This window comes from Phyllobates terribilis, unplaced genomic scaffold (genome assembly GCF_046119375.1).
Source record: "Phyllobates terribilis strain yellow unplaced genomic scaffold, ASM4611937v1 Scaffold_7__3_contigs__length_470593459, whole genome shotgun sequence".
Lineage (NCBI taxonomy): Eukaryota > Metazoa > Chordata > Amphibia > Anura > Dendrobatidae > Phyllobates > Phyllobates terribilis.
This window is the reverse complement of record NW_027362767.1, coordinates 255,822,345-255,842,176: the sequence shown is the minus strand read 5'-3', so window position 1 is coordinate 255,842,176 and position 19,832 is coordinate 255,822,345. Positions and strand designations below refer to the sequence as shown.

The following is a 19,832-nucleotide window of genomic DNA, read 5'->3' as shown; positions in this document are numbered from 1 at the left end:
ACGTGGATCATAAGAAACTCAGAGAGCATTGCATATGTGGTTATCAAGTATTATGGGGGCAATGTGGCACCACCAAACTATACCTACTATGATACAAAAACAGAAGAGTGGGTTCTTTTGCTGACTTATTACTTCCACACAGATCAATTTTGATCGTTGATCCAATTTCCTCAGTTTCCCTTCAACTGAACGCCCATTTTTTTGTTTTTTCAGATGGAGGTCAAAGACTGAACTTAGTACATTTACTTTATAAACTCTGCTGTGACAGGTGACAGAAGGTAAAAGCAGCAGTGGGAGAATCAGCCATGATCTTCTCACTGCAGAACATACTGGTTCTCCTGCTCGGTACAACCTTTATCTGCATCCAGGCAGACGACACCTGTCCAGGTATGTAACATTACAAAAAAATCTATAACGGCATATGACCGCCAGATAAGAAGAGATACTGACAATATAAGGATAAAATACTGACAATTTTATTTCAAATAGTGAATAAAAAATATAATATTTTTTATTCACTATTTACATAGTTACATAGTTGCATAGTTTATAAGGCCGAAAAAAGACAAGCGTCCATCCAGTTCAGCCTATTCATTGTGCACTGCAGCTATTCTGCAGCGTTGATCCAGGGGAAGGCAAAAAAAAACATGCGGTATAGGCCAATTTACATCATTGAGGAAAAATTCACTTCCCGACTCCAATCTGGCAGTCAGATTAAATCCCTGGATTAATTAACTATCACTAAGCATAAGATGTAATTTTATTGTTCTCAAGAAAGGCGTCCAGGCCTCTCTTGAACTCATTAAGTGAGTTGGACATCACCACTTCCTCTCCCAGAGAGTTCCAGAGTCTCACGCCTCTGACCGTAAAGAATCCCTTTCCATGCTGGTGCAGGAACCTCCTTTCCTCCAGACGCATAGTGTGCCCCCTCGTCTTTGTCACCATCCTTGGTATAAACAAGTCATGGGAGAGATCTCTGTACTGCCCCCTGATGTATTTATACATGTTTATGAAGTCTCCCCTAAGCCTTCTTTTTTCCAACGTAAATAGGCCTAATTTTGACAACCTCTCTGGGTATTCTAGTCCCTCCATTCCCTTTATTACCTTAGTCGCCCTCCTTTGTACCCTCTCTAGCTCCAATATGTCTTTCCTGAGCAACGGAGCCCAGAACTGTGCACAAGATTCTAAGTGCGGCCTTACCAGCGCTTTATACAGAGGAAGAACAATGTTCTCATCATATGCCCCTATTCCTCTTCTGATGCATGCCATGACTCTATTTGCCTTCGCAGCTGCTGCCTGACACTGGGCACTCCAATTTAATTTGCTGAAACCAAGACACCCAGGTCCTTCTCCATGTCAGATTTCCCCAACGGTTTCCCATTTAATATGTATGGGTGACTGCTGTTTTTCTTTCCCATGTGCATGACCTTACATTTATCGGTATTGAACCCCATTTGCCATTTTTTGGCCCAACTCCCCAATTTATCTAAATCCTCCTGTAGCTGTGCCCTATCCTCATCTGTATTAACTACTTTACAAAGTTTAGTATCATCTGCAAATATTGCTATTTTACTATGCAACCCTTCCACTAGATCATTAATAAATATATTAAATAATATAGGGCCCAAGACAGACCCTTGAGGCACCTCGCTAGTAACCCTGACCCCCTGAGCTTACTCCATTGATAACCACCCTCTGCTTTCTATCACTCAGCCAGCTATTTACCCACTTGCACACATTATCCCCCAGACCAAGCATTCTCATTTTATATACCAACCTTTTATGTGGCACGGTATCAAACGCTTTGGAGAAGTCAAGGTATACAACATCCACGGACTCTCCCCGGTCCAGCTGTGAGCTCACCTCCTCGTAGAAGGCCATCAGGTTTGTTTGGCAGGAGCGATCCCTCATGAATCCATGTTGATATGGAGTTAGACAGTTATTATCATTAAGATATTCTACAATAGCATCTCTAAGAAATCCTTCAAACAATTTACCCACAACAGACGTTAAGCTTACTGGTCTATAGTTCCCAGGGTCACTTTTAGACCCCTTTTTGAATATTGATACCACATTTGCTTGGCGCCAGTCTAGTGGGACAGTCCCTGTCCATAAAGAGTGCTTGAATATAAGATACAGCGGCCTGTCTATCACATTACTTAATTCTTTTAGTACCCGGGGGTGTATGCCATCTGGGCCTGGTGACTTGTCTATTTTGATATTATTTAGGCGTTTCTGAACTTCCTCCTGGGTTAGGTGGGTGATATTTAGCGGAGGGTTTACTTTATCACTCTGCATTTCCTCCGATAAATTGTTTTCTTTTGTGAAAACAGTGGAGAAGAAGCTATTGAGTAGGTTTGCTTTACCCTCATCGCCCTCTATGATTTTACCCAGGTTATTTTTCAATGGGCCAACTCCATCAGTTTTAATCCTTTTACTGTTTATATAGTTAAAGAACAGTTTGGGATTCGTTTTACTTTCCTTGGCAATTAGTCTCTCTGTCTCCTCTTTTGCTATTCTTATTTGTTTCTTACAGATTTTGTTTTTTTCCCTATAAGTTATTAGCGCTTCCTCGCTGCCTTCTTGTTTAAGTTTACCGAAAGCCCTTTTTTTGTTTTTCATTGCCCTCTTGACTTCCTTATTTAGCCACATTGGCTTCCTCCTATTCCTAGCCCTTTTATTCCTATAAGGTATGTACCTTCTACAGTGACTATGTAGGACTGTTTTGAAAATTTCCCATTTTCTATCCGTGCTCCTATTACTGAAGATACTATCCCAGTCTATAAGGTGAGGGGCATCTCTTAGCTGATCAAACTTTGAAATAAAATTGTCAGTATTTTATCCTTATATTGTCAGTATCTCTTCTCATCTGGCGGTCATATGCTGTTATAGATTTTTTTTTGGTAGAATTATTTCGAAGTTGTCTGATCTCATGTTATTGGACTATTTTTGGATGCAGGTATGTAACATGTATTTTTATGAATTCCATATGACTACCAAGTTTTGCCAGCAATTTTGCAGGGTAAAAAATTGTCATCAAACCCCCTTTAATGCCAAAATTGGGTTTTTATTGGTTTATTTGAGTGTTTGAAAATAGGTTTTATAAACTAGAAATCCTTTTCCGGTAATAGAAAATGTGACAAGTTGTTCTTATCTCCCAACAGAGGTAAAACTGTTGGGTGTTGGGGAATCAGACAAATTGGCTATTCTAAGGGGATGCCCAGGGACCCCAGGATATCCGGGACTTCAGGGACCTCCAGGACTGCCGGGACATAAAGGTAAATCTAGTAAATGAACAACCTTGTCTCAAAGGTAAAAGCTGTGTTTTCACTACTATTTGTATGACTCCCTTATCTGCACATAAAGAGAAGCTATCATCAGAAAATAATCAATTGTTTAAATCACTTTTTTTGTGTTAAGTTTATTTTTTTAAATATTTTTGGGAATTTTTTTTAACACAATACACTCTGTGTTAAAATAAAAAATATAAATCTTGCAATGCTAACACTAGCCTCTGGGGCATTTTAAACACTAACTTCCTATTGTTTCAGGGAATAACACATGTATATTAGCAACAATAGTGTGATCCAGACACTATCTTTTATACTAAAGTCTCTAATGAGCTTGTGCAAAGATCATTGAGGAAGCAGGGGGAGCAGGGTCAGGTGTGGCATCACCTTTCACGATCAGTGAATCCTGTGTATAGAGGAGTTACCTGTAATGATTGGGCAGTTGACATTTGAGTTTCCGGTTCTATTGTTTTCCAGTGAAATAAGTCACAGAGGAGTCTGGGAACAGATTTTTTTTTCTTACAGCCCAAGAAAAACAATAAGCGCTTGGTGTGACTTTCATGTGTATGTGTTAGATGGTATAGTGGAGTCAAATATGTATTAACGGACAGTGGTTGGTAAACACGTTCCAGAATCTAGACCACACGGGAATTTCCCCTGTATACTGTTGGGCCAGAGGAATTAGAGGGTACACAAGCCCTACCTTAAATAAGATCTGTCACTTGCTTAAAATAATAACTTTTTAACCTGGTGTAAATGTTGACAATCTCCTGAATCCAACGGTATTTTTCTCTTGTTTCTGCGACTCTGTTCCTTAGATAAGACCTCCTCTTCCCTGTACATAAATCTAGTTTTAGAGAGGCGAGAGAGAACTAATGATCACGCCCACTTGGCTATAAAGACTAGATTTATACACAGTGAAGAAGAGGCCATATCTCAGGAATAGAGGTGCAGGAAGAAAAGGAAAACAGCGCCAGATTCAGGAGAACAGCGGCATTTACACCAGGTTAAACAATTACATATTTACGGCAAGTGACAGGTCACCTTTACGCTTTTACTTCACAGTTTATTTCAGCCTATGTCAGTGTATTGTAATATGTATTTTTTCTTAATTAAGGTGAGCTGGGATCTCCAGGGAAAGCAGGAGACAGAGGATTAACTGGAGAGAAAGGTAATGTCCCGACATGTAGACTTCTAATACAGAGGTTGTACATTGAATCTCCTGCTTCATGCTATGTGTATGGACTTAGATTTTGTTGGAGACCTCCTGTACCTATGAATTAATACATCCAGAGAGCTGGGATCACTCAGCAGGTGATTTTGAGTTAAATAAAATCCACAGGTAAAATGTTATTAAAAGTGGAGATATTTTTCTGATAGGTGACCACTCCACACCTGCGCTTATGTCTGTTCAGACCAAGAGGATTAGGGTAGAAGGCCTCCGACCACATTAGTGATGGGGGCTTCTTATTTCTCTTAAGAGGCTATGAAAAATATATAAAATCTTTTTCTTACAATTATTTTATTTAATTTTAGGTGATACGGGAGTTCCTGGGCGAATGGGAAAACTGGGACCAAATGGAGAAAGAGGTAATGTTAGTGTGCAGGAAAAATACATAGCATCCTCCTTAATTATCCTTCAGGAAAACATGACTACTTTCTTCTAAAAACAGTATAGGTGAAGCCGGTCTAAGGGTATGTGCGCACGTTCAGGATTTGAAGCAAAAATTTCTGCAGTGTTTCTGCATTTTCATGGTAGGAAAAATGTTGCGGAAAAAACGTGCGGTTTTGCCGTGTTTTTTTTACACGTTTTTTGATGCGTTTCTGTACATCAATGAATGCTTTTTGGAGCTAAATAAAGTTATTTGGTGGGACATTGCTTTAACCCTTGGATTACTGTCAGAACTGGGGTGAGTATATTGGTTAATTTAAATGATTAAAGAATGTGTCTATTGTATTTCAAATAAAGTGTTTGCTCTGTATCTGTGTATTTATTTAACTCTTTACTTTACTTTAATTACGTTTGGTGATGAAAGGGTCTGATTGACACCTTGTCATCACTAAACAAAAGAGCTAGTTGTCAGCTAATCCCATTCACCCAATCCTCATTAGCATTTCCATTCATGTTATTTGTGGGGCAGCTGTGAACTGCTGTTTTCAGCCTAGGAAGGTGCCATTAGGCAAACACGGTCTCTGGCTATTATTAACAGCTCACAGCTACGTCCCCACGAACAGGAACAAGCAACGCTTATTTTTGCTGCGTCCAAAAAACGGTGTTCTAATGCCGCACTTTTGTTGTCAATACACGCGGATCCACCGCATTGACACTTCAATCGGTCAAAATCTGCAGAGGAGACTATCGTGTCCACTACACAAATTGACATACTGCGGGTGAGATTGGGTACGTGGCCACAGTCAGGAGCCGCTACAGGTTTAACGCTGCGTGTTTATGCAGCGTCAAACTCGCAGTGTCCAGATGTTATAGCATAATGGATGGATCTCTAGAAATCCCGTGTCCACTATGCATGCATCAGAGGCTGCAAATCACGCGTGGACACTGACATGCGGTGCGTTTTTCAGGACCGCAGCATGTCAAATTCTCTTGAAGAGTCAAGAAGATTAGCTGATCAACCCCGGTGACCTCAGCATCAGTACTGGTGGGAACATTCTTGAGAATGTTCCCACGCAGCACCGATGCGGTAATGTGAGGTCACGTGAGCTCTCAGCAATGTACACTGCTGGGAGTGAGCGCGCACCTGGCAGTATACCGACGGGAGGAAAACATCGCCGGGGGACATCACGAAGACACTGGAGGGCGCCGGACATGTGAGAATAGTGTTTTTTCTCTTTTTTTTTACACCGCGTGCACGCCGTCTGGGCTGAGGACACTACTACTCCCCTCAGCCGCGCCGCTCTCGCTGTTATCAGCGGGAGCGGCAGTCAGATGAGGGGAGTAGTAGTACTCCCTGTAATGTATAATGTTTAGATCTGTCGCTTTAAGAAAACGAAGTTGGAGACAGGAAGTGAGTTGGGGAGGCTTTCAGTTTCAGTTCCATTTTTTAGTCTGATGAGAAACATGTTATGCGGTGTGCTGGAGGAAGAAGGAGAGGAATAAAATACAGTTGAACTCTCTTGAATTCCTTGTACCGTGTGGACACTACAACTGGCGACGAGGATGGGATTGAATCACCTGCTGCTGTGAGTACTGACCCCTACTTTACCGCTTCACACGTCCGCGTCACTGAGAGACTCCATCATGGCTGACTACTTGCACACATTCCTACAGTTTGATATGACTGATGTCATTAATCTCTCTCATAACTGGAGAAAATGGCTGAACCGGTTTGAGAACTTCCTGGAAGCTTTGGACATAAAAGAGGAGAAAAGAAAGAGAGCCGTGTTCCTGCATTGCGCGGGCACAGGAGTCTATGACATATACAGCACGTTACCTGCAGCAGAGACAGACACATACAGCAACTGCGCCAAAGCTCTCACTGACTACTTCAACCCCAAACAAAACATCAGATATGAAAGATACAAGTTCAGGATTGCTAGGCAGCTTCCAGAAGAATCCATAGACACCTATGTCACCCGGCTAAAAGAGCTAGCACATGGATGTGCATTTACGGACGTAGATGATGAAATTCTAGCTCAAGTAATTGTCACCTGCTCGTCTAATAATATAAGACGTAAAGCTTTGCAGCAGGATCTCTCTCTGCATGATTTGCTCAAGATGGCCCGTGCTATAGAGATAGCAGATCATCAGGCCACCGCCATGGAGAATGGGGAGAATTTACATGTGCATAATCTCAAACATAAAAGTGCACAAGATAAGCAAGCCCCGAAACAGAAGAAATGCTATAGATGTGGAAAAGATTTCCCTCACCCCCTGAACAGATGTCCAGCTATGGGACAAACATGCAGTAAATGCGGAAAAGGGAACCACTTTGCAGCTTTCTGCAAGTCAGTGCACAACAAGTCTCCTCTACCTATGACAAAGCCCGCAAATGTAAAAATGGTGAATCAGGATATAGAAGAAATGTCGGTGGCTGAGAATTATGTGTTCACTACCTCTGTCACTGGGTCAGTCCAGTCTCCCTGTATCACGCTCGCCCTCTGCAACACTAATATCACCTTTACAATAGATACGGGAGCTTCAGTGGATATCATAGACAGCAATGCATATGAACAATTGAAAACAAAGCCAGTCCTACAGCAAGTGCATACTAAGATCTTTCCATATGGATCTAAAACACCTCTAGGTACAATGGGACAATTTGACGCTGAACTTAGCTATAAAGAAAACAAGCAGAAAACCACTTTTCACACATTGCAAGGATCGGGAGGCTGTCTTCTCAGTTATCACACTGCCTTGAAACTAGGACTCATCCAGATTATTCATGCCATAACCGACCCTACGGATCTGGATGTACAAACCATGGTGAACAGCTTTCCCTCCCTCTTTAGTGGGTTGGGAAAACTAAAGGACTCTCAAGTGCATCTTCATGTGGATGACAGTGTCCGTCCAGTAGCCCAGGCTCAGAGGCGTATTCCATTTCACCTGAGAAAGAACGTAGAAAAGGAACTCCAACTGCTCATGGATGAGGACGTTATTGAAACTGTTACTGGTCCCACTCCGTGGGTCTCTCCACTTGTGGTAGTTCCAAAACCAAAGACTCCAGAGCAGGTGAGACTGTGTGTTGATATGCGCCTGCCCAACACCGCTATTCAGAGAGAAAGACATATCTCACCCACAATTGATGACATCATTCACTTATTAAATGGAGCAACAGTCTTTTCAAAGCTCGACCTCAATAAGGGCTATCATCAATTAGAACTGAGTCCAGAATCCAGATACTTGACAACATTTTCCACCCATGTGGGTCTCAGAAGATACAAGAGATTGACTTTTGGGGTCTGCTCAGCAGCGGAAATTTTTCAAGATACGATAAGAAGCGTCATCCAACACATTCCAAATGCCTTTAATTACAGTGATGACATATTAGTTTTTGGGAAAACTCAAGCTGAACACAATCGTGCTCTATATGCCATTTTCGAATGCCTGCGCTCACTGCTGGACTCACTTTAAACAAAGAGAAATGTGAATTTGATAAAAGTTCATTGGAGTTCTATGGTCACATCTTCTCGGCGGAAGGAGTACAACCTGATCCCAAGAAAGTGGAATCTAACAGAGCAGCCGCAATTCCACAGAATGCTAGTGAAGTGCGCTCTTTTCTTGGAATGGCAAGCTACTGTGCTAGATATATTCCAAATTTTTCAACAATCAGCACTCCATTAAGGGAACTTACCAAACAAAGCTGCGTTTTTCAATGGTCCCAAGACTGTCAGGCCTCTTTTGACACAATTAAGAACGAACTCTGCTCAACAACAACCATGGCCTATTTTGATCCAGCTCTTCGAACCGAACTGATTGTGGATGCCAGTCCCGTGGAACTGGGTGCCATTTTAGCGCAATACAAGGGCGACAATCAAAATCCCCACATCACTTCTTATGCAAGTAAAAGCTTAACAAACACTGAAAGAAAATATTTACAACCTGAAAAAGAAAGCTTGGCAGTTGTCTGGGGATGTGAACACTTTCACTTATTTCTCTATGGAGCTCCCTTCACCATTGTCACAGATCATCAAGCCCTCCTCACAATTTTTGGAAATCCCAGAGCTAAAATGCCTGCACGAATCGAACAATGGGGTCTACGTCTACAGGACTACAATTATAAAATTGTTCACAAACCTGGAAAATACAGTAATCCGGCTGATTATCTCTCAAGACATCCTACGAATGATGATCTACCTGTACATTCCTCCATTGAAGAATACATACGTTTTGTTGCAGCTCACGCAGTGCTAAAAGCACTTTCTGTTGACCAGTTTGTGAATACAACAACAAGTGACAAGACACTCTGTGCCTTAATACTAATCATTCAAAATCGAAGGTGGCATGAAATTCAAAAGGAAAAATTTCCCGGTTCTGGGATTGATCTGAAAGAATTACAATTATTCTCAAATGTATGTGAGGAATTGTCAGTCACTAAAGAACACCTCATCCTTCGAGGTACCAAACTGGTTGTACCTAAGGCCTTGCGCAACTTAGTCATACAAATAGCACACGACGGTCATCTAGGAATTGTTGGCACAAAAAAGTTACTCAGAGAAAAAGTGTGGTTCACAAATATGGATAAATTGGTGGAAGAGAAGATTATACACTGCTCCACTTGTCAACTAATTACTCCATCATCAAGCTTAGAACCATTACAAATGTCTCCGTTACCCACTGCTGTCTGGGAGGAAGTGGCAGTCGACATATATGGACCATTACCAAATGGCCAATACAATCTAGTAACAATTGATGAATATTCTAGATACCCTGTCATTTCATTCATCTCTACAACGTCTGCTAATAGTGTCATACCAGAACTGGACGACATATTCTCTGCATATGGCATTCCAAGAGTGGTCAAAACAGACAATGGACCTCCACTCAATGGACATGTGTTCACACAGTTTTCTGAATACTTGGGGTTCAGCCACAGGAAAATCACACCTTGCTGGCCGCAAGCCAATGGAATCGTAGAGCGTTTCATACGCACTATGGGGAAGCGAATCAAGGCAGCTAGTCTGGAGCACACCTCACTGAAACAGTCATTATACAAATTCTTGCGCAATTACCTCAATACGCCACATTCCATCACTAAGGCTGCTTCATCTCATCTAATGTTCAGCAGAACGCCTCGTATACGGATCCCTGATGTGACCAGCCTTCCCTTACCAAGTGACTCTTCAGTGCGATCAACAGATTTCTTTAACAAGCAAGCCATGAAACATTATGCAGACAGACGGCGAAGGGCACAGCCAAGTGCCATCAAAAGAGGTGATATCGTTGTTGTGTGTCAACGATCAACCAACAAAACCTCAGCTGTATATAATCCTGCAAAATATGTCACTGAGAGAAAAGGCAACATGGTCACGGCTGAGCAGGAGGGACACTCCATAACCAGAAATTCCTCACATTTTAAAATGATACCGCAGAACCATGGTAATGGGCTCCCACTGATGGAAGATTTGGTACCTGATGGTGGAGAGGGCCAACAGGAGGTAGCTGATCCGTCAGCAATGGACACCCCCAATGAACACAGACATTACCCTACACGAGAAAGAAGGGCTCCATCGAGACTCATTGAACAGATGTAATTAAAAAAAAAAAGATAATACATATATATGTTTTTTTGTGTTTTGGACATTCTTTTGCACTGTTGCATCATAAATTTTCATCTTAGGTTGTTAGTATATATATAAAAAAAAAAAGAAGAGGGATAATGGTATGTATAATGTTTAGATCTGTCTCTTTAAGAAAACGAAGTCTTGTGACCGGAAAGTTGGAGACAGGAAGTGAGTTGGGGAGGCTTTCAGTTTCAGTTTTTAGTCTGATGAGAAACATGTTATGCGGTGTGCTGGAGGAAGAAGGAGCGGAATAAAATACAGTTGAAATCTACTCTCTTGAATTCCTTATACTGTGTGGACACTACAGCCTCCCCTCTAACACCCTCGCATTCTTCCAGTCTATACTAAACTCTGTTGCCCGACTAATCCACCTGTCCCCACGCTATTCCCTGGCTCTCCTCTCTGTCAATCCCTTCACTGGCTCCCCATTGCCCAGAGACTCCAGTTCAAAACCCTAACCTTGGCATACAAAGCCATCCACAACCTGTCTCCTTCATACATCTGTGACCTAGTCTCCCGGTACTTACCTACACGCAACCTCTGATCCTCACAAGATCTCCTTCTCTACTCCCCTCTTATCTCCTTTTCCCTTTTCCCATTTCTGACTCTCGCCTACTGTGAAAACCTTCAAAGGGCACCTGAAGACCCACCTCTTCCGACAAGCGTACAACCTGCAGTAACCCTCTTTTCACCATACCGCTGCACAACCAGCTCTATCCTCACCTACTGTATCCTCACCCATCCCTTGTAGACTGTGAGCCCTTGCAGGCAGGGTCCTCTCCTCTCCTGTACCAGTCGCTGTCACATTTTTGTTCAAGATTATTGTAATTGTTTTTGTGATGTATACCTCTTTTTCACATGTAAAGCGCCATGGAATAAATGGCGCTAAAGTAATAATAATAATAATGTGGTCTAGACTCACGGCTACTGAGACTTGACTTTGTGGAAGACAGGGTGGTGGTGGTGGCAAATTGACTGGAAGCATTATCTGCTATCCAATCAACAACCTTTTCACACTGCTCTGGCTTCAATAGTGGTGTTCTGCGGCCCCCTACAAATTGGGACAGGAAGGTAGTTCGACATGATGTGGGTGTTTGTTGTGTTCCCTCAGCAGGCGCAGTTTCATCTTTCCCACTCCCTCGTCCTCTGTGTGCACAATCACCATCACCATAACATACACTTCCCCGTCCCTTGCCACACACCTTGCCCATTTTAAATGGAGTTTAATATTTGTCACGTTGCCAAAAATGTCTGTATTACCGCGGTAATATAGGATCACGTCTGATGACCACAGTTTTAGGCAGAGACCTGGGAGTCAGAGATACTTCCAGGGGTCTTTCCCATGCTGTTCCCATTTCATTTGAGCACTGTTCCTGTGGCGCCCCTGAGGGTTCGGCCGCCACAGGAATGCTGCACTTCTTTAATGGAGTGTGGTGTTCCTCCTCTGAGGTAAGTCCGGTGCGATGGTAGTAACCTAGCCTTTTGCATCCAACACCACATTTCCACCAGAGGGAGCTAGTATGCACTAGTGCTGCTCCCCTGGTTACAGGGAAGACTGGGGAACACAAAGTGGTAGGAACCAGTTAGTGGGTGTGGGTGGAGGAACAGTTAGTTTGTGACACTTCAAATTTCATATTTAATAGAATGCCATCTTTGATCTTGGTTCTTCGGTCCCTGTCTGCCTAGGGCAGAGTCCAGTCATTCAGACCTGTTTGGTCTCTGGCAGTCTTTCTGTCAAGTGGTCGTACTGTGCTGTCAAAATACTGTGTGTAAAGTGACTTCCCTCCGGGAGCGCAGATCCTGTGTGGGCCTGCACCGGCATGGGACACAGCCCTCATACCTCTATCTATGGGACGAGAGGTAGGTTGCAGACAAGGAATGTCTCAACCCGACCAAGGACCAGGATCAAGAAGGCCCGGGAGCTTTAGAGTGTGGCTCCCTAGCAAATGGGTCCCGGGGAGGATGCAGACGGAGCGGAGTACACCACCTGTCCTCGCCTACCTGATCTATTCAGAGGGATTCCGGCTGCAAGAGGGGTACCGGCCCCCCGACACCCGACCTCGAACTCTACGTCCAGGACGGGAAAGCCCAGTTAGGCCCTGAGGATCCCGCCGGGCTTGGGATGGAGAGGAATTGCCACCCGAGCCATACACCTGAGAGGAGCTCAGAGGGAGACCCGGCCTACCTACACACGCACAGATGGGAAAGGGTAAAGTCTGTAGTGCAGGAACACTCTGGTGTAGGGACGCTACCAAACACTGGACTTCCTCGGAGGTAGTCGGACCCCCGTCCCTGGTGGACGCAGGACTCCGCGAGGAGCAGGGAGAAGCCTTGCGCTGCTTATGAGAACTGTGAGTAAAGCCTTGGAAATTCATCCCTATGGCCACCGGACTGTTCATTACGCGCCATACCACGCGACGCGGTGCCCGCACTCCCACACTACTACCCCCCCTACATCCCGTCTGGCCTGCCCTGAGGCCACGCTCCGCCTGTGGGGAGCAGTGATAACTTTAGCCGCCGTGACACCGGGCCTCAGCGGACTGTAGCGGCGCTGGTGGCGCATCACCAGACACCACAGGTGGCGTAGTCGACAATTACCACTCAACCCGGAAAGCCCTAACATCATTTTTAATGTGACGGCCCTGGGCACGGAACGGGTCAAGGCCACGACTGCATCCCCCTTCTCAACATCTGACCCGGCTCCGAGTACCCTATCTTCCCAGGGCAGGGCTTGAGAGCGTCACATTCCCACCGATTTAGGCAATTTTTAGGCCCTCTGCAGACCTCTTGGGGAGAGGGTGGAGGCGCCGGAAAAATGCTCAAGTTTTCCATAGACTTACATTGGGCTCGTTATTCGGACCGAGCACTCGAGTATTATGATTTGCTCGACTCGAACAACGAGCACCTGAGCATTTTAGTGCTCGCTCATCACTAATGTTCATCAAAACGGAGATGTACGCAGTGTCAATGTAATAATTTCCTAAGCATATTGTCATGTCTGGAAGAAAGGTATTAATACTCCTTTTTATACAAAATCAAGATTTTGGAATAGATTTTGGTACATTAATGTACAAAGCTATAAGGTACTTACTAAAATGCCGCTTTTTCAATCTCCCTTAAGAAATATAAGACCAATGATATTCTATGTTACAATGTATGCAATGTTTGATTGTTTTTATACAGGTCCTCTTGGGAGTCCAGGAATAGCTGGGCCACCAGGGATAAAAGGTTAGTGCAAAGTGTCTGCCTTCATAAGACTTAGATAAGGGCTTCAAAGACATGCCAACCTAGCAAAGACATGCCAACTTACCAAAGACATGCCAACCTAGCAAAGACATGCCAACCTAGCAAAGACATGCCAACTTCCCAAAGACATGCCAACCTAGCAAAGACATGCCAACTTACCAAAGACATGCCAACCTAGCAAAGACATGCCAACTTCCCAAAGACATGCCAATCTAGCAAAGACATGCCAATCTTGCAAAGACATGCCAACCTACCAAATACATGCCAATCTAGCAAAGACCTGCTAATCTAGCAAAGACCTGTCACTCTACCAAAAACATGTCACCCTACCAAAGACATGCTAACTTGCCAAAAACATGCCACCTTATCAAAGACATGCCATCCTACCAAAGACATGTCAGACTCATGGTCCTTCCTCACAGCTAAATATGTTTGTGGGAGCTGAGCATCTTCACTATGCTATCAATTAACACAACTACTCCTGTCCACCTATTGACACTTTCCTCTGATCTGTTTTTTGCCCCCTGTGTTGCCACTTAACCTGCCCATGCTTCCCTATTTATATCCAGGATATATTTATTGTTCTTTGCAAAGATAATTTGTAACTTCTATTTTAATGCAGGAGAACCAGGTGCTCCAGGGCTTCAAGGTCTAAAAGGTAAAGTCTCACATAGACTCATCAAAGTTTCATTATACTCAGTTTCTTTGAACTTTGTGTATGATGTTGAACTAATATTGAACTATCAGAAACTTCTAACATATTATTTGTCCTCTTGTATGCAGGAGATAAGGGAGATCCCGGCTCTCTAGAAGCTTTACATGGTGAGTGAGAGTCCTTCTGGCATCTCTCTTTACACCGATAAGCAAATGGATCCTAGTTAGATGACGCTTGAGGGAGCAGGTCAAAGACAAAAAACAGTAAGACCAGACATGAAACACTGAGAGACTGTAGGGCAGACAGTGAGAAAATTAACAATGAGGGAAGTTATTTAGAACTGCAGTTTGGACTTTATGACTGCAGAATAAAAGTTACATAAGGCATATTTTACAGTTATAATCTTTTGATTTATTTTCTTACCCTGGGTGGAGAATAATTAAAACATGATTATGAACTACTCATCCGGGGGCAAATAATTATAAGAATTGTGTCAAGGAAGCATGTAGGGCATGTGGACCTAATATGGCGACATCTCCAGCCTGGGACCTCGCACCATCAGCCAGAACTATCTACCTCTAGCAGAATGGTGGGTATATTAGACTCCGTTCACATCTGTATTGTGAGCCTTTATTAATAGTTCAGTCACAATTTCATCACTATTGAACAACTGACAGAACATTATACAGTGGGTACGGAAATTATTCAGACCCCTCTAAATTTTTCTCTCTTTGTTTCATTGCAGCCACTAGGTAAATTCTAAAAAGTTCATTTTTTTCTCATTAAAGTACACTCTGCACCCCATGTTGACTGAAAAAAAAAAACAGAAATGTAGAAATTTTTGCAAATTTATTAAAAAAGAAAAACTGAAATATCACATGGTCATAAGTATTCAGACCCTTTGCTCAGTATTGAGTAGAAGCCCCCTTTTGAGCTAGTACAGCCATGAGTCTTCTTGGGAATGATGCAACATGTTTTTTACACCTGGATTTGGGGATCCTCTGCCATTCTTCCTTGCAGATCCTCTCCAGTTCCGTCAGGTTGGATGGTGAACGTTGGTGGACAGCCATTTTCAGGTCTCTCCAGAGTTGCTCAATTGGGTTTAGGTCAGGGCTCTGGCTGGGCCAGTCAAGAATGGTCACAGAGTTGTTCTGAAGCCACTCCTTTGTTATTTTAGCTGTGTGCTTAGGGTCATTGTCTTGTTGGAAGGTGAGCCTTCTGCCAAGTCTGAGGTCCCAAGCACTCTGGAAGAGGTTTTCATCCAGGATATCTCTGTACTTGGTTGCATTCATGTTTCCTTCAATTGCAACCAGTCGTCCTGTCCCTGCAGCTGAAAAACACCCCCATAGCATGATGCTGCCAGCCCCATGTTTCACTGTTGGGATTGTATTGGGCAGGTGATGAGCAGTGCCTGGTTTTCTCCACACATACCACTTAGAATTATCACCAAAAAGTTCTATCTTTTGTCTCATCAGACCAGAGAATCTTATTTCTCATAGTCTGGGAATCCTTCATGTGTTTCTGAGAAAACTCTATGCGGGCTTTCATATATCTTGCACTGAGGAGAGGTTTCCATTGGGCCACTTTGCCATAAAGGCCCGACTGGTGGAGGGCGGAAGTGATAGTTGACTTTGTGGAACTTTCTCCCATCTCCCTACTGAATCTCTGGATCACAGCCACAGTGATCTTAGGGTTCTTCTTTACCTCTCTCACCAATGCTCTTCTCCCATGATTTTTCAGTTTGGCTGGATCGCCAGGTCTAGGAAGACTTCTGGTGGTCCCAAACTTCTTCCATTTAAGGATTATGGAGGCCACTGTGCTCTTAGGAACCTTGAGTAATGCAGAAATTCTTTTGTAACCTTGGCCAGATCTGTGCCTTGCCACAATTCTGTCTCTGAGCTCCTTGGGCAGTTCCTTTGAGCTCATGATTCTCATTTGGTCTGACATGCACTGTGAGCTGTGAGTTCTTATATAGACAGGTGTGTGCCTTTCCAAATCAAGTCCTATCAGTTTAATTAAACACAGCTGGACTCCAATGAATGAGTAGAACCATCTCAAGGAGGATCACAAGAAAATGGACAGCATGTGACTTAAATATGAGTGTCTGAGCAAAGGATCTGAATACTTATGACCATGTGATATTTCAGTTTTTCTTTTTGAATAAATTTGTACAAATTTCTACATTTCTGTTTTTTTTTTCAGCCAAGATGGGGTGCAGAGTGTACTTTAATGAGAAAAAAAAATGAACTTTTTAGAATTTACCAAATGGCTGCAATGAAACAAAGAGTGAAAAATTTAAAGGGGTCTGAATACCTCCCATACTCACTGTAAGTCAATGGAGACAATGAGGCACCTTTATGATAAGTCGTATGGGCGCAGCATCATGGCTTTAGTTATAAATGAAGCTGGACTTATGGCTAGATTTAAAAGAGGGTTTGTCTTCATGAAAAGAAACCCTCTAATATTTAAGAAATATGCATCCTGGCGAGGGGAAAAATATGGCAAGGTGATAACCACCACAAGCTGCTGTAATATAGAAACCATACGGTGACAGAGATTGAAGGGAAAACAGAGCCTTAATATTGTGCAGGGAAAGAGTGGAGTTTTCTTTTAATGAGCTGATAGTAGAGGAGAATGATGACAGTGGAGGATCTGGTTGGACCAGTACCTGAGGATTACTAAAGCTGAAACCGATGTAGACATGGAGATGAGATGGTGAAGTTTTAAGAAGTTTAAGATTCAACCAGATCATCCATGTGTCTACTTCCAAACCAATCCCCAAACGGAACTGAGATTTGTTGTATTATGCTAGGCTTCCACTTCTCCTTCTTGTTACTTATTCTTGTGTATTACAGCTGCACGGGACTGTAAATCTCTGCTGGAGAAAGGTTTCACCCTCAGTGACTGGTACATTATATACCTGGATGGAAACCAACCTCTAAAAGTTCATTGTGATATGCACACTGACGGGGGCGGCTGGATTGTACGTCTACTCTTATCATGCATTATTGGGTATCAATCAAGAAAGCTTGGAAATTAAATAGGTCAAGGTGCAATGTCATGCCCTCAATAATGTAAAATACAAGGATCAGGTCAAGGTTTCAGCATTTGTTTCTTGGTAGGTCTTGCAGAGGCGTTATGATGGCTCAGTTAACTTTCAATGTAACTGGGAGTCTTACAAGATGGGATTTGGCAGCCGACAATCTGAGTTCTGGCTGGGGAATGAAAATATTCACAAGATAACTTCATCAGGTAAATGATCATCAGGTCTTCCTATGACTAATGCTGGGGAGTAGCAATGGAGATGCCAAGGAAGGGTGGCCCATCATTAATCAGATGTGGGTACTTATCTTAGAGATGAATAGGGTGCAGCTCTCGAACGCTCATCATTGTGACCCATACTACTTGTCCTCTTTAAAATTATAATAAGAAAAACAATTTAAAGTATAACATAATGTATGTATAATACAGCTTATTCTAGAAGAACTTGCCAGACCTTGTCTCAGGGGGTTGTCCAGGATTAAGATATTGATGACCTACCCTTAGCCTCCATTCATTTCAATTATTTCCGAACATTGTGACTGCCATCAATCTAAGACTGGGCTCCAAAGTCCCCTGGGTGAAAGGAAAGGTAGTGAGCATGTGAGACCACCACAACAGTGACTTCTATGGATCATAGAAACAGTAAAGTTCTATAGAAATGACTGGATGGTCACTCATGCTCGCTACCATTTCATTCACACAGGGGATTTTCAGATTCTCCCGAGATCTCACATTAATCACTTATTCTGTGTATAAATAATAATTGTATTTAGTGGGACGAGCACTTTAAGAGGTGCTTATTATCTGCATACCGCTTTATCATTAAGTCTAATACGTTCATTTTTTAAGCTTTTAGGAATTCATTGTTTTTGCTTTTCTCACAGGTACATGGGAGCTGCGAGTTGATCTGCAGGACTTCGATAGATCCAATTCTTTTGCTAAATACAAGTCTTTTAAGGTGATGGGAGAGTCAGAGAAATACAAGTTGGTGGTTGAAGGCTTTGTCAGTGGTGATGCAGGTAAGGAGCAATGGTGTAATGATGGCCATGTGGTAGACAAGTCATGGATGTCACTATAATATTTTGTATCTCGGTCCAGGAGATTCTCTGTCCTACCAGAATGGGATGAAGTTCTCCACTCTGGACCAAGACAATGACGCCGATAGCAGAAGTTGTGTGGACTTGTACAAGGGAGCCTGGTGGCATAATCAGTGCCACCAATCCAACCTCAATGGGCTCTACCTTCTCGGGAAACACGAATCCTTTGCTGATGGAGTTAATTGGTACTCGGGAAAAGGTTATAATTACTCCTACAAGAGATCAGAGATGAAAATCAGACCCGCTGAGTAATAGAAAGGTGCTCAGTACTCATGTAGTCCTCATCCTTTTCTGCGGAGTTCTAATGAAGTTTTTCCTGATAAATGGGTGACAACCAATGTAGCCACAATTGTAGCCAGTACAGGGGTTGCCACCCTGCTTTCTTAGAGGCCTAAATGGCGTAATCTGCCTCGTTCTGCATCAATACGGCAAAAGAGATAACATGTAAACATTTTAAAAGCCAATAGATTCCATCGACTCAGTATAGATCTCACTTTATTTACCCTCGGACAATTGTATATCTTTATGTCTGTGGACATTTTACCTTCACTCTTTTATGAAAAGAAATTTGGCACCATGATGCTTTGCGCTCATTAAAAATAATAAAATAAAAATGTCTCCTACACTTTAATCAACCATCTGTATTTTACATTTACTGCCACGCACAAAGGACCAGTTTTAAAAAAAACAGGGCCACCTCTGTATGGGGTGCTACAGCTCTGTCCAATTCAATTCAATGCAGCTGAGCTGCAATACCAGATACTGCCTGTAGATTGGTGCGCTAGTTCCAGAAAGAAAGTAGACTGGTCTAATCAGGACGTAACTACTAAGGCCGCCACCGAAACCGAGCCCAGCGAGTGAAGGGCCCACTGACGCCAGCAAATACTTCAGCTGGATGTGTATCCTCAGACGCATATTCAGTTGAAGTGTATTGCAGCGCAGAAACCCCTCGGGTCCGTGCTCAGCAATACATGCTGCCAGCCAAACAGAGGCCAGCAGCTGATGTCGGCGTGCACATGATTGGGGGCACATGTCAGTGACGTCATGCGCTCCCGTCACTTGCATGCGGAAGTCATCAGCTGCCAGCTTCAAAAGTGGAGGGAGCAGAGGGAAGGTGACTATTTTTTTTTTAAATCAGTGAGTACAGAGTGGACGTACTACTACATGGATAACTATGGGCTGTGCATTATACTACATGGATGACTATGGGCTGTGCATTGTACTATATGGAGGACTATGGGCTGTGCATTATACTATATGGAG

General features: G+C 43.1%; 1 protein-coding gene across 1 annotated transcript; it reads left to right on the top strand.

The window, feature by feature from the left end:
* Positions 1-224: 224 nt before the first annotated feature.
* LOC141154437 (ficolin-1-like) lies at positions 225-19,183 on the top strand. The gene is made up of 11 exons (XM_073640364.1): positions 225-387; positions 3,165-3,278; positions 4,408-4,461; positions 4,827-4,880; positions 13,713-13,757; positions 14,398-14,433; positions 14,559-14,597; positions 17,286-17,413; positions 17,553-17,682; positions 18,357-18,491; positions 18,571-19,183. The coding sequence occupies exons 1-11, from the start codon at positions 306-308 to the stop codon at positions 18,819-18,821; spliced, it is 1,068 nt and encodes a 355-aa protein (XP_073496465.1). The 5' UTR covers positions 225-305; the 3' UTR covers positions 18,822-19,183.
* Positions 19,184-19,832: the final 649 nt, after the last annotated feature.

Bases quoted from the DNA above. Each gene is read 5' to 3' on its own strand.
- LOC141154437 (XM_073640364.1), top strand. From the start codon at position 306: ATGATCTTCTCACTGCAGAACATACTGGTTCTCCTGCTCGGTACAACC. The intron at 14,598-17,285 runs GTGAGTGAGAGT...TGTGTATTACAG, and splicing joins CTCTCTAGAAGCTTTACATG to CTGCACGGGACTGTAAATCT. The intron at 17,414-17,552 runs GTACGTCTACTC...GTTTCTTGGTAG, and splicing joins CTGACGGGGGCGGCTGGATT to GTCTTGCAGAGGCGTTATGA.